The 14612-nt window shown below is 46.8% G+C and overlaps 1 protein-coding gene across 1 annotated transcript; it reads left to right on the top strand.

Moving 5' to 3' along the window:
- Window positions 1–28: 28 nt before the first annotated feature.
- On the top strand, window positions 29–14166 carry CCT5 (chaperonin containing TCP1 subunit 5). Its single transcript, XM_061393877.1, has 11 exons — window positions 29–288; window positions 2911–2971; window positions 3509–3673; window positions 4981–5179; window positions 9508–9700; window positions 9781–9930; window positions 10136–10255; window positions 10833–11018; window positions 11643–11780; window positions 12193–12373; window positions 13607–14166. The coding sequence occupies exons 1-11, from the start codon at window positions 184–186 to the stop codon at window positions 13732–13734; spliced, it is 1626 nt and encodes a 541-aa protein (XP_061249861.1). The 5' UTR covers window positions 29–183; the 3' UTR covers window positions 13735–14166.
- The last annotated feature ends 446 nt before the right edge of the window (window positions 14167–14612 follow it).

Below are 14612 nucleotides of genomic sequence, written 5' to 3'. Positions count from 1 at the left end.
CCGAAGGCCGTTGCTTCCAGAAGGTACTGTCTGGCGTTAAACTAGTCTCAAGTGAGAAATAGGTCTCGGGCGGCCTGCACTGCGCCTGCGCGAGCTCTTGCGCCCTCCCGCGAGAGGAAGGCGGGCTCTGGGTTCCGGCGTGGTCTCCGCTGGTTGAGGGAGTGTAACTCTTGCTGCCGCATCATGGCTTCCGTGGGGACCCTCGCCTTCGATGAATATGGCCGTCCTTTCCTCATCATCAAGGATCAGGACCGCAAGTCTCGTCTTATGGGACTTGAGGCCCTCAAGGTAACGGGCCCGGGACGCACTGGCGGTGGGATGAGGGGAGGCGGCCGAAGCCGGTGGTTCTGCGCCTGCGCAATGTCTGAGGGGTTCTGCCATGTGCTCCGGGGGGAGCTTGAGGGAGCCCCCTCTGGTCTCCAGTCCCTCGCCCCGCGCCCGGGAAAAATCGACGTATAAGCCTTTAGTCTCATTTGGGGGTTCAGGTGTCCCGCGGGCGCTCTTCAGAGTTGGATGGGGAGGCTTGAATTCTCAGGCGGTGAAGGCGCGTCCCCACTGGTTTCTCCAACCTGCAGGCATTCCAAACAGTGTTTTCGTCAGTAGGATGCAGGGGGGGTGTTCTCAGGTCACCTGGCCGGTTAGGACGCTGTCGGTGTCCCTGCAACGACCTCAAAGGAAATGAGAGTCATTTTCATCGTGGCGTCCTAAAGGTTTAGCCAGTGACAGCATAATTTCATTTTTGAGTTCCTTTATACATGGCGTGTTCTGGGTGTGGTCTCGTAAAAGTGAAAAACGTACACTTTTAAGGAAGAAAATACAACTGCAAGAGTGAAAAGTGGTCACCAATAACCGTAGTACAAGGCAGTGTGTGACCTGAATCACCAGCTTTGGGAGGGCGTGCGTGCTGGTAAAAAGTCAGAGAGGGTCCTTAATATTTTGGGTAGAGGATTGGCTGTCCCGGGATGGAGCACTGTGGTGAACGGGAGAGAGCCAGCTGCTAGGGAGAGGAACAGCAAAAGCAGGAGAACGCGTGGTACCTTGGAGGAGGAGGCAGAGTCTGGTTTTAGCAACATAGTCTAAGTTGCAGGGGTTCACACAGGTGGAAGTTCTTGAGTGCCTTGACATGACCATGTTATCCTCAGGGATGGGAAGGAGCCCGTTGAAGGGCGTTTGGACAGAATAACAATTTAAGTAGAACTGTACCTGAGGAGGTGGCATTTGGGGTGGAATCCATGAAGTTGGTGTGTATGACCGTGTCATCAGGTCTGAGGTGTCCCTTAGTGTCTTGAGGTTTTACTTAAGCACTACAGGTCTGTCCTGGGCTGTTTGACTTAGGGCGAGTTACACCTCCTTTCCCAGTGGGGGCAATACATCCCTGTCAAGCGGAGGACAAGAATTAAATGGGGTAACTTAGGTGGTCACCCAGCCTTTGACCAGTGGTAGATACTCAAGCCACTTGCGTTACGTGTTCAGTTCTGTTTTTCATGGGAAGCAACCAGCAGAGAAACTAACACCCAATACATGCACCCAAAATGCCAGTATAACAGAAGCCACAGGTGGTTTTGCCTCTGCCACATCTTTGTGATCCTCGGTCTCTTGAGACAGGTCTTAGAGAGAAATGTGGCCCCAGAGCTAGTAAAGAACAGGACCAGGGTTCATACCCGCCTTGCCTGACTCTGCAGCCAGTGGTCTAAAGCCTGCTCCGCGGCCTTGGGGGCTGATCCTGCTTTGTTGTGGGGTCTGTCCTGTACAGGATGCATAGCAGCACCTGGCCTCCACCCTCTGCAGTCCCCTCCCTGATTGTGATAACCAGGGATGTCTCCAGGCATTGCCACATGTCACCTGGGGGCACATTGGCCCCTGGTTAAGAACCCCCTGTTTGCGGTCATTATTGTTTACATATTTCATCATGTAGACCTATCAGTCAAAGGTGTATTTTAAGAATAACCAGTATTTTTACAAACCTAGTGAACTTTGTGTCTCGTTAACCTGTGAGACGGGGTGACAAGGGAAGGCTGCACAGAACATTGCATTTGAACTGCTTTGTAAACTGGTCAGGATTTAATGAGCGGAGGTCTTCAGTGCATCAATGCTTCAGGGGTCAGAGGGCATGTTGGGGAGCAGGCCTTGGCCGCCCTCACTGGCACAGAGCGAGGTCTCAGACTTTGAAGAAAACCTGGAGCTTACAGACCTGAGAGTCGGAGTACTGGTGACTCATTTAAGGGCAGGGGACTGAGGAAAACAACACATTCAGAAAAATGGATGGCTTGGCTGGATGGAGGATGAATGTGAAGGATTGGTGAATGAGAGACCTTGGAAATCTCTATGGTGTAGTGGATCAGTTAGGTCGTTGGCGGCAGGAATAGGAAGACAGGAAACGAAGTATTTGGAGGGAATATGAGCGTAATTATGTACGGAAAGGGAAAAGGATGCATTTGGGCTTCTGTTATTTTCAGGATTGACCCCCTTGGTGGGCGATTCTTGGTTGTGGGTTGTGTACTGACTGGACCTTTGGGGAGAGGAGTGTGCAGTAAACCATGGTGTGACAGTTCAGGGTGTTGTGTGTTGACGGCTGGACTCCTCACGTGGAGTTAGCTTCGTACGGTCCTGCACGGCCTCTCAGGTCAGACTGTCCCTGCTCTTGGCTATAAAACGGGCCCGGAGAACCTGCCTCATTAGATGTGTTAAGGGTTATAGAGAGAACACAGAGCACTTGGTTCTGCTGTTTTACACAAGAATTGTCTTCTAACACTAGGAGTTGTGCAGTTTTCACAGGTAGATGTGGACCTGTCTGCTGCCTTTTCTAGAGAATAGAAGCTGTGTCATAAGTGAGTTTTACAGCCATTAGTTATATGTTGTTAACTTAAAATTATGTCTAACTTGAATATTGGTTTTTTCTTTTTCATTTAGTCTCATATAATGGCAGCAAAGGCTGTAGCAAATACAATGAAAACATCGCTTGGACCAAATGGTAAGAGACTTAACATTCTGTGTTTTTCAGGAAAGTTGTATAACATAAAATAGTCAATTCAACCTGTTTACAGAAAGTTAGGAGACAGAGGGGGGCGTCCTCCCCCTAATATGGTCAGATGTTTAGGGTGTGTCCCAGACCTTCAGCACAGTTAAAGTCATCATGCTACATCCAAATTTAGGTCGGGTGTTTTTTCCACTTAACATAATTTCATTAGCATTTTCCAGATCATAGCTATTGTCTTTTGCAACGTTGTATTTTGTGATATTACATTTAGTGATGCTCCATAATTATTATTATTTTTTTTGCAACTTCTCTGGTTTTAGACATCATTAAATTGTCCCAATGTTTTGCTTTAAATTAGCCAATCAAAAAGGTATTCATGGAGATATTCCTTCATGTATGTTGAATTATTTGTAATAAGCTCATAGATAGGTACTGGGTCAAGAAGTCAGGGTAACTGTTTTATAGATTTAGTGTAGGTTCTTTTTTTTTTTTTTTTTTTTAACCCTCCTTTTAAACACGGTTGTCTCTTAGGGCTTGATAAGATGATGGTGGATAAAGATGGTGACGTGACCGTGACCAATGACGGCGCCACCATCTTAAGCATGATGGACGTTGACCACCAGATCGCCAAGCTGATGGTTGAACTGTCCAAATCACAGGATGATGAGATCGGAGATGGAACCACAGGAGTGGTTGGTAAGAAAAGGCAAAATGTGCTTTCTCATTTGAGAGGAGTTATTTAGTATTAAGGGCTTTCTTGGTTGCTCAGACATTAAAGAATCCACCTGCAGTTCAGAAGACCCGGATTTGATCCTTGGATCGGGAAGATCCCCTGAGAAAGAGAATGGCTACCCAATCCAGTATTCATGCCTGGAGAATTCCATGGGCAGAGGAGCCTGATGGGCTACAGTCTGTGGGCTCGCAAAGAATGTTACAAGCCTAACACACTTGCTGAATGTTTATTCTGAATCTCATCATGGGGAAACAGTGTGACAAATCCATGTGGAAGGACATGATACAAGACAAATGGCCCAGGCGCTTCAAAAGGGTCAATATAAAAGAACAGGAAGGGGGTGGGGAGTCGAGTTAGGCAGCTCAAGTAGATTCAGGGAGCTCAAGAGAAGCGACAGCAGCTCTAATATGTGAAACCTGGGTGGGTGCCAGATTTTTTTCCCAGCTCTGAAGGATGTTTGGGACATGTGGGGTCATTTGTGGGTCGTGTATTAGTATCTTACCAATGTCAAGATTTCCTGAGTGTGACAGTTTTGTTACAGCGATGGAGGAAACTGTGCCTGTCCTTAGGAGCTGAATGTTAAAATATTCAGGAGTGACATGTCTGATTTTTGCAACTAATTTTCAAATCGTTGAACAGAAAAAGCAAGCGTATGTAAAGAAAACAAATGCAACAAAATATTAATAAGTAAACTAGTATTTATTATATTACTCTTGAAATTTGTTTTCAATGTTTGAAATTTTTTTAAGTTTGGGAGGATTGATGAGATGAATATCTTCAGTGTTATTTTTTCTGCATTTGAAATTTGAATTAATTTATTCAGCAAATATCTTATACATTCATTGGGAACCAAACACTGTTCTGAATGTACTTGGAGTGCAGCAGCATTCAAACTTATTTTTGTGATGTTAAAATGAGAGGGGAAGGCAACAGGTTGTGGGAGGGATAGTAAACAAATTCTATTTAATACTGTATAATGCCAGCATAAATTTCACTGAATAGAAATCCTTGGCCTAGGAAACAGGAAGTTTTTTTCCCTTATAAAAATGTTTGTGTTACGTTCTTTGCGTCCTGTACGTCACTGAGAGTTGAGCACCTATCTGTGAGGGGTACCTGTTAGAACCAAAACACGAGGCTCCCATTTTTAGGGATGGCCTCCACCTCTGAGACCCTTTCAGCTTAAATCTGGAGCCTTGGTGTTCCCAGCGCAGCACCTCATGTGTTTGAGTTCCAGCGGGTCCCTGAGCCGGGTGTGCTGTCTCGTCCACAGTGCTGGCTGGTGCCCTGTTGGAAGAGGCTGAGCAGCTGCTGGACCGCGGCATTCACCCCATCAGGATCGCCGACGGCTACGAGCAGGCCGCCCGCATCGCTATCGAGCACCTGGACAAGATCAGCGACAGTGTCCTTGTCGACATGAAGAACACTGAGCCCCTGATCCAGACGGCGAAGACCACGCTGGGCTCCAAAGTGTGCGTGTGCAGTGCGGGGCCGCGGGGCGCGTCCGTGCGGGAGGCAGTGCTTGTGTGCTGGGTCTTAAAGGCAGCAGAATTACCACGGTGGCTTCATACCAATTTAATGAGCTCCCTTCTGGTTTTGTTACTCGGGTTTACTTTCTCTTTACTGCAGATATAAACATAGGCATTTTGTGGTTTTGTTAGAGGCTAGATTTCCAGGTTTGGTTAAGTCCCCTTGATAGTTTTTATAAGCTATACAGTTCTTTATTTCTCAGGATAGGCTAGGGTGGTAGGTCTTACGATTGGGAAGTACCCATTTTTTCTAACAGTTTTCACCATTTCTTTACTAGGAAGCATTTTAATGGAGAGGTTCTTCTCCTTATTCATTCAACAAGGAACAAATAATCCAGAATTTTAGTTGAGTATGACGGGGCAGGCTTGAAATTGTCTTAAACTGGCTGTTGCTAACATTTACATAGTGCTCATTACTTGCCAGGCCTAGAGCTGAGTCTTGGGGACACAAGACAGCTCTTGTCCCCTGGAGACTCAGCCATGGGACACACTCACCTTGAACAACAGTGGAGACTTAGGGGCTCTTGTTAAAATGTAGTATAAAAACCTGATGTAAGGTACCTTATTGCACGGTTTGTCTTCAGTTGAGTTCAGTTCAGTCGCTCAGTTGTGTCTGACTCTTCGTGACCCCATGAATCTCGAAGCACGCAGGCCTCCCTGTCCATCACCAATTCCCGGAGTTCACCCAGACTCACGTCCATCGAGTCAGTGATGCCATCCAGCCATCTCATCCTCTGTCGTCCCCTTCTCCTCTTGCCCCCAATCCCTCCTAGCATCAGAGTCTTTTCCAATGAGTCAACTCTTCACATGACGTGGCCAAAGTACTGGAGTTTCAGCTTTAGCATCATTCGATCTTCAGAATGGACTGGTTGGATCTCCTTGCACTCCAAGGGACTCTCAAGAGTCTTCTCCAACACCACAGTTCAAAAGCATCAATTCTTTGGCACTCAGCCTTCTTCACAGTCCAACTCTCACATCCATACATGACCACAGGAAAAACCATAGCCTTGACTAGACGAACCTTTGTTGGCAAAGTAATGTCTCTGCTTTTGAATATGCTATCTAGGTTGGTCATAACTTTCCTTCCAAGGAGTAAGCGTCTTTTAATTTCATGGCTGCAGTCACCATCTGCAGTGATTTTGGAGCCCAGAAAAATAAAGTCTGACACTGTTTCCACTGTTTCCCCATCTATTTCCCATGAAGTGATGGGACCACATGCCATAATCTTAGTTTTTTGAATGTTGAGCTTTAAGCCAACTTTTTTACTCTCCACTTTCACTTTCATCAAGAGGCTTTTGAGTTCCTCTTCACTTTCTGCCATAAGGGTGGTGTCATCTGCGTATCTGAGGTTATTGATATTTCTCCCAGCCATCTTGATTCCAGCTTGTGTTTCTTCCAGCCCAGTGTTTCTTATGATGTACTCTGCATATAAGTTAAATAAGCAGGGTGACAATATACAGCCTTGACATACTCCTTTTCCTATTTGGAACCAGTCTGTTCCATGTCCAGTTCTAACTGTTGCTTCTTGACCTGCCTAGAAATTTCTCAAGAGGCAGGTCAGGTGGTCTGGTATTCCCATCTCTTTCAGAATTTTCCACAGTTTATTGTCATCCACACAGTCAAAGGCTTTGGCATAGTCAATAAAGCAGAAATAGATGTTTTTCTGGAACTCTCTTGCTTTTCCATGATCCAGCGGATGTTGGCAATTTGATCTCTGGTTCCTCTGCCTTTTCTAAAACCAGCTTGAACATCTGGAAGTTCACGGTTCACATATTGCTGAAACCTGGCTTGGAGAATTTTGAGCATTACTTTACTAGCATGTGAGATGAGTGTAATTGTGCGGTAGTTTGAGCATTCTTTGGCATTGCCTTTCTTTAGGATTGGAATGAAAACTGACCTTCTCCAGTCCTGTGGCCAATGCTGAGTTTTCCAAATTTGCTGGCATATTGAGTGCAGCACTTTCACAGCATCATCTTTCAGGATTTAGAATAGCTCAACTGGAATTCCATCACCTCCACTAGCTTTGTTCGTAGTGATGCTTTCTAAGGCCCACTTGACTTCACATTCCAGGATGTCTGGCTCTGGGTCAGTGACCACACCATCGTGATTATCTGGGTCATGAAGCTCTTTTTTGTACAGTTCTTCTGTATATTCTTTCCACCTCTTCTTAATATCTTCTGCTTCTGTTAGGTCCATACCATTTCTATCCTTTATCGAGCCCATCTTTGCATGAAATGTTCCCTTGGTATCTCTAATTTTCTTGAAGCGATCTCTAGTCTTTCCCATTCTGTTGTTTTCCTCTATTTCTTTGCATTGATCACTGAGGAAGGCTTTCTTATCTCTGGCTATTCTTTGGAACTCTGCATTCAGATGTTTGTATCTTTCCTTTTCTCCTTTGCTTTTTGCTTCTCTTCTTTTCACAGCTATTTGTAAAGCCTCCCCAGACAGCCATTTTGCTTTTTTGCATTTCTTTTCCATGGGGATGGTCTTGATCCCTGTCTCCTGTACAATGTCACGAACCTCATTCCATAGTTCATCAGGCACTCTCTCAGATCTAGGCCCTTAAATCTATTTCTCACTTCCGCTGTATAATCATAAGGGATTTGATTTAGGTCATACCTGAATGGTCTAGTGGTTTTCCCTACTTTCTTCAATTTAAGTCTGAATTTGGTAATAAGGAGTTCATGATCTGAGCCACAGTTCAGCTCCTGGTCTTGTTTTTGTTGACTGTATAGAGCTTCTCCTTCTTTGCCCGCAAAGAATATAATCAGTCTGATTTCGGTGTTGACCATCTGGTGATGTCTATGTGTAGAGTCTTCTCTTGTGTTGTTGGAAGAGGGTGTTTGCTATGACCAGTACATTTTCTTGGCAAAACTCTATTAGTCTTTGCCCTGCTTCATTCTATATTCCTAGGCCAAATTTGCCTGTTACTCCAGGTGTTTCTTGACTTCCTACTTTTTGCATTCCAGTCCCCTATAATGAAAAGGACATCTTTTTTGGGTGTTAGTTCTAAAAGGTCTTGTAGGTCTTCATAGAACCATTCAACTTCAGCTTCTTCAGCGTTACTGGTTGGGGCATAGACTTGGATTACTGTGATACTGAATGGTTTGCCTTGGAAACGAACAAAGATCATTCTGTCATTTTTGAGATTGTATCCAAGTACTGCATTTTGGACTCTTTTGTTGACCATGATGGCTACTCCATTTCTTCTGAGGGATTCCTGCCACAGTAGTAGATATAATGGTCATCTGAGTTAAATTCACCCATCCAGTCCATTTTAGGTTTGTCTTAATCCACATCAATTCAGGAAGTATTTAAATTTGTGCCCTAAAGGATGACATGGGCTCAACTAAGAGGACAAGGCAAGTGCAGGAGAGACGCCTGCTTCCTTCTGTCCTCCATGGTGCCAGCTGTCCCCTTGTCGCAGGTCTGAGCCGAGACCACTCCTCGGCAGGGTTGACTGCCCGGGGTGGCCTTTATTGCAAGTACAGCACTCTGGTTCTCCTGGAAAGAAGGCGTTACCCTTTCTTGAAATGCACACATTCTGTGTTACTGCTTTCTGGGTTGACTCAGCTTTATTTGCAAGTCTTTAGAAAACTCAGGTACGCGTAGATCTTTTCTATAGACGTTCAAACGGACCAACAAGGGCCTGATACACTCAATAAAGGTGAAACATTGTTGGTCAGTTACTTAGGACACACAAGATTTGTGGTTTCTTGGCTATCTTTTCCAGGTAACTTAGGATTCCAGGCACTGTATTTGGAGGGCTACAGTTGCCTTGTGGTTTTTTCAGAATCAGATGTGAAATTATCGAGCAGTCTCTTCAAATGTTAAGTGGTGCACTTCCCATAGATAGGATTGGCTTCTCCTCAGTGGGTTCATCTCTTTCCTATTCTGTTTTGGCTTGAAAGTGTTAGTGGTATTACAAAGTAGTGGTCTTGGTAAATTTTTGGTTCTTGGCATACGTTAGTGGTCTCTTCATGTACGTTCATAATGGAAGAAAATAGTACATTTCAGTTATTAACAATTTTTTTCCCATCCCAGTTTATGATTCCCTTTGGGATCCCTGGACCCGGGTAAAGCGACCCTTCCCAGACTGTTGAAAGTACAGGTAGTGGTTACATTCTTCCCTGGGGACCCTGAACATGGTTAGTTCTGTAACATACCTGTGGGTCACACTGTCGTGTCATCTGAGTTTTGCAGCACGTGTTCTTTCTGGCTGCAGTCACTGTTGAGTAGACATGAAAGGTCAGTGTTGTGTCCCCCCTCAGGGTTAACAGCTGTCACCGGCAAATGGCCGAGATCGCCGTGAACGCCGTCCTCACCGTGGCCGACATGCAGCGCAGGGACGTTGACTTCGAGCTCATCAAGGTAGAAGGCAAGGTGGGCGGGCGGCTGGAGGACACCAAGCTGATCAAGGGCGTGATCGTGGACAAGGACTTCAGTCACCCGCAGATGCCCAAGGTGAGCCGTGCCTCCATGGCATCGGGCTTTTCCCTCTTGAGCCCTCCACGTAGTTCATACGTTTCTGTCTCTTCCTGCAGCAAGTGGAAGATGCTAAGATTGCAATCCTCACGTGTCCATTTGAGCCACCGAAACCAAAGACGAAGCATAAGCTGGATGTGACATCTGTGGAAGATTTTAAAGCCCTTCAGAAGTACGAAAAGGAGAAGTTTGAAGAGATGATCCGGCAGGTGGGCCTTAAGACGGCTCCTAGTGAGATTTAAACTAACTAGAGCTGACAGAACATAGCCACTTGTGTATTTCTTTCTCTTTTCTGTACTTTGATGCTCCCACCTACACACCCAACTATGTTTCTCGCCTTGGTTTCAACCTTTTTTCCAATAGAAGAACACAAAAAATACTTTTGTTAACGTGATTGTGGCATTTCTTTCCCAGATTAAAGAAACTGGTGCTAACCTAGCTATTTGCCAGTGGGGCTTTGACGATGAAGCGAATCATTTACTTCTCCAGAATGACCTGCCGGCGGTTCGCTGGGTCGGAGGACCTGAAATTGAGGTAGGAGGCTACCTGCAAGGAGACTGCGCGCAGGGCTTGAGCTCACGGAGCGTCCTGCTCGAAGCCCTTGTGACCTCGCCGTGCTGTGGTTCCCACACTGTGCTGAGGCTCCGCAGACCAGAGGCTGAGTCGCAAGGGGGGAAATGCTAGAATCTTCCTTGCTGTTTGTGCACGTGTTTGCAGTGTTCCATGGCATTTTCAGGTGCTTTCCTTTCTCACTGCGGTCTGGTTGGCCTTCTGAAGTGGCAGGCTGGTTGTGCACTTCTGTGTCAGCCTCATAAACATCCAGAGCTGCCCAGACATGGTCTGTGGCCCCGCAGACTCGGCCTAGTTGGTCCTCATGGGCGCGGGAGGGGAAGGGGGAGAGCTGAGAGTGTGTTCAGGGTCATAGTGGCAGGTCGCCCGCTCTTCAGAACCTTGTTCCCTAAGCAAGGCGTTGGGCTGGACCTTGATTCTTAGGCTGCACTGGACATTGGTTCTAGGGAGCATGGCGGTCGTGGGTTACGTTTGGCTCATCTGTGGTCTGGTGTTGAGAGTTCCCTGCTCACCACGCTGGTCTTTCCATTCCTCCCGTCAGTTGATCGCCATCGCCACAGGTGGCCGCATCGTCCCTCGGTTCTCCGAGCTCACCGCTGAGAAGCTGGGCTTTGCGGGTCTTGTGAAAGAGATCTCGTTTGGGACCACCAAAGACAAGATGCTGGTCATCGAGCAGTGTAAGAACTCCAGAGCCGTCACCATTTTCATCAGAGGAGGAAATAAGATGGTAAGGACTCACTCACTTGTCCTGCATTTTTTCTGATTCTGGAATGTGATAGGGCTTTTCACATAATGTATTTAGCTGGGACACTTGAAGAAGGATAAGGTCATCTTTCTTGGAGAAGCAGGGACACCTCGGGAATTCCCTAGCAGTCCAGTGTTACGACTCTGCTCTTGCACTGCTAGGGCTTGGACTCGATCTCTGGTCAGGGAACTAAGATCCCTCGAGCCATGCAGTGCGGGCCTCTCCCCTACCGGCCTGCCCCGCCCCCACCCCCCCCAAATAAAAACCAAGGTCGCGTCACAGTGTAAAACCCTGAAGACCACGTTCCACTGTTGGGCCCACAGGACACACTTGCCTTTCCTCGGTCTCAGGTAGAAACCGGGACCTGAGAGAGCATGGGTGTGCTCTCCACTCCCCAGGGATGGGCTTCTGGCGCATCACGATGAGTAAGACTCATTGTAAGACTGTTGCTTTGTTGTTTTTGTTCGACCCCCTTCACTTGGTCATATGTCCTGGAGTGCGTCCTAGGCTGCCCGGTATTGTGGGAGTTTTTCCCCTAAGTACGTTATAGGGAGGAAAAGTAGAATGAAGATAGAACCATTAACTTGGGCAGCGTTGCTTTCCCAGATCATCGAGGAGGCCAAGCGTTCACTTCACGACGCTCTCTGTGTCATCCGCAACCTCATCCGGGACAACCGCGTGGTGTATGGCGGGGGCGCCGCGGAGATCTCCTGCGCCCTGGCGGTCAGCCAGGAGGCCGACAAGGTGAGGCCTCTGACCTCGGTGTGTGACTGACCGCATGGTGTGTGGCGGGGGCTGGACTCCGGGCCTTTGATCTGAGCTGATCCTTGTGCCTGAGGATGTGGATGTGGGGTTACCACAGGCCAGCGTGTGTCAGCCTTTTTCACACTGCAGCCTTGGCACAGATCTCTGCACGCTTAGTGTTACCTGGAATTGAGAATTGCTTAGACGTTGTAACTAAAGGTGCGGCGGGAAGACTGGCTTTCTTGACTCCTGACGTGTACTTTCTGCATTCTCGCCCTGTAGCGGCACTCGTGATAGCCTGTTCTGAGGACTCGTCCTGAGTTAGCTTGTCCAAGGGTGTCATTCTGTAATGTCCCCAAAGAGCTGCTGGGGGTGCTGTCAAGTATGCTGACGTAACCCTGTGCCCTCGCAGTGCCCGACCCTGGAGCAGTATGCCATGCGCGCCTTCGCCGACGCACTGGAGGTCATCCCCATGGCGCTGGCCGAGAACAGCGGCATGAACCCCATCCAGACCATGACCGAGGTCCGGGCCAGACAAGTGAAGGAGGTGAACCCCGCCCTTGGGATCGACTGTCTGCACAAGGGGACCAATGGTGAGGCGCTGGGCGCGGTCTGACCTAAGCTGGGGAATTACTTGCCGCATAGCGTGTACCGTGAACTGGTCCTGGCTTTTTAAATTTTTGAACACGCTTTGGGTACCCAGGTCCTGAATTTTAGTGTTTGATATAATTACCTGGGGAATTGTTAGGATGCTGGTCTTAGCAAGCTACGACAAAAAACTGCAGTGCAGTATTTATTCCAAAGGTGATTTCCAGTGTAGAAAATCATTCCCATCTCATTTCTTTTACATAAATGTCTGTCAGTGTGGGTTCTGAATGTCCTATAAAACAGCTCTGAAATTTATTTCAGTTTACCGCTGATCTGTGGGCGCGTCCCGTAAATCACAGGGTGTTTTATAAACGGAGTGTGTGCTGTGCTTCTGTAGCACGTCTGTCACTCATCGCTGAAAAGGGCGCAGCCCTAGCATGTGAGATGGGGGTCTGGTGAATCCCCAGATCATACTAGTTGGGCCATCTCTGGGGTTCGGTCTCAATCCTGACCACAGAATCTGATGGCTTATTTTTTTACTCAGAACAACAGGTGTATTCTGGATTTTAGGTTAACAACCTGAGGATTTAGTAACAGCAGCAATTTCTTGTCAGACAATTTACATTGCTTTAACTTGAATGTCTGGGTTTTTGCTGAAGGAACTTTACATATCAGGCACCGTCTAATCTCACTTACTTCAGGCTTACTAACTGACAGCAAAGGGAACTTTGTGGGGTGAGAAGTCACTGAATGATTCCCTCTTTAGCAAGTCACTGAGAAACTCACCCTGTCATTGAAGAGGGCGCCCTGTCCTCCACAGTGCTCCAGTAACCAGGCCCACATTCCAGAACGTCCTGGGAAGTAATGAAATTGTATTCTTCTGAAAACATAACCGAGACTAGTGGCTTTCAAAGTTGGATGTCTTTTAAGTTTTACTCTGATTCATAAATGGGAACAAGGTATTAATAATAACGGGCTTCCCTGGTGGCTCAAATAGAAAACCTGGGTTCAATCCCTGGGTTGGGAACATTCCCTGGAGGGAGGGTATGGCTGCCTACTCCATTATTCTTGCCTGGAGAATCACCAGGGACAGAGGAGCCTGGCGGGTTACAGTCCGTGGGGTCCCAAAGAGTCGGACACGACTGAGCGACTTTCACTTTCCATTAATGATAGGAGTATGCTGTTTTAGAATGATACGTTTGTATGCTGTTTTAGAAGAATGAATTTGTGTTTTTCAGATATGAAACATCAACACGTCATAGAAACTTTGATCGGCAAAAAGCAACAGATCTCTCTTGCAACACAAATGGTTAGAATGATTTTGAAGATTGACGACATCCGTAAGCCTGGAGAATCTGAAGAGTAAAGAGAGAATTTAGAGTAAAATGAGGAGTAAGATCCACTACTGTGACTAAATAAATGGGTGTCTTGTGCTGCATCTACAGCTATTTATTGTTACGTCCCGTATCAGACACTGTAGTAGATGCTGTGACAACAGTAGCTGTTTGGTAACCATAGTTTCACTTGTTCAGAGACATGAAAGTGTAGAGGTATGGTCTTACAAGGTTTTGTATTTGTTATATTAAAGGGAACTCTAAACAACCTTTATATTCTGCTATTTAAGTTAAACATTCACTATAACATTCATCAAATGCCTTAATTGAAGGGGTTTGAGTTAAAATTTTTTTTTTAATGTAGGACCTGTTTTTAACAGTTTTAAACGTTTGGGTTTGTTCTCAAGATTTACTTTAACATTGAGGAATATGGGCTTGGTCCTATTAAATTTATTTAAGTGCTGCATCTGTCTAAGTGGGTGAATCTTTGTGGAGACCCTTCAGAGATGAGTATCCAGCACACGACTGTGGGCTGTGTTCTGTGCTGTTTGGTTATACTGACTGGGGTGTTCCCACAGTGCTGAGTAGACCAGCATTAATGGTGTGATCTTCACACCGCCCCCTGGCGTTATCCTGGCCTGGCTCCACCCAGAGCCCTGGCCAGCGTCATGCAGAGAAGGCCCGGGTGGGCACAGACTGGCGCCCCCTCAGGTGCTTAGAAGGTCATTCAGAAGCCAGTTGGGGATTTCGCCAGGGAACAAAACAAGTGAAGGTTAGAGTGAAACAGAAACAAAGGGTCGAGTGGAAGGAAACACCTTGCGGTTGCCATGTGTGTAGGTTGGTATTGAATTAGTTCTACTCACTGGGGGTTTGATCCCTGGGTCTGGGAGATCCCCTGGAGGAGGAAATG

This window comes from Bos javanicus, chromosome 20 (assembly GCF_032452875.1).
Source record: "Bos javanicus breed banteng chromosome 20, ARS-OSU_banteng_1.0, whole genome shotgun sequence".
Classification (NCBI taxonomy): Eukaryota; Metazoa; Chordata; class Mammalia; order Artiodactyla; family Bovidae; genus Bos; species Bos javanicus.
The sequence above is the reverse complement of the archived record's forward strand: the minus strand, read 5'-3'. Positions and strand labels throughout refer to the sequence as shown.

Excerpts from the sequence above, each read along its gene's own strand:
- CCT5 (XM_061393877.1), top strand. The coding sequence starts at position 184 with ATGGCTTCCGTGGGGACCCTCGCCTTCGATGAATATGGCCGTCCTTTC. Across the intron at positions 3,674-4,980 it reads TGGAACCACAGGAGTGGTTG|TGCTGGCTGGTGCCCTGTTG; the intron begins GTAAGAAAAGGC and ends TCTCGTCCACAG. Across the intron at positions 11,019-11,642 it reads TCAGAGGAGGAAATAAGATG|ATCATCGAGGAGGCCAAGCG; the intron begins GTAAGGACTCAC and ends TTGCTTTCCCAG.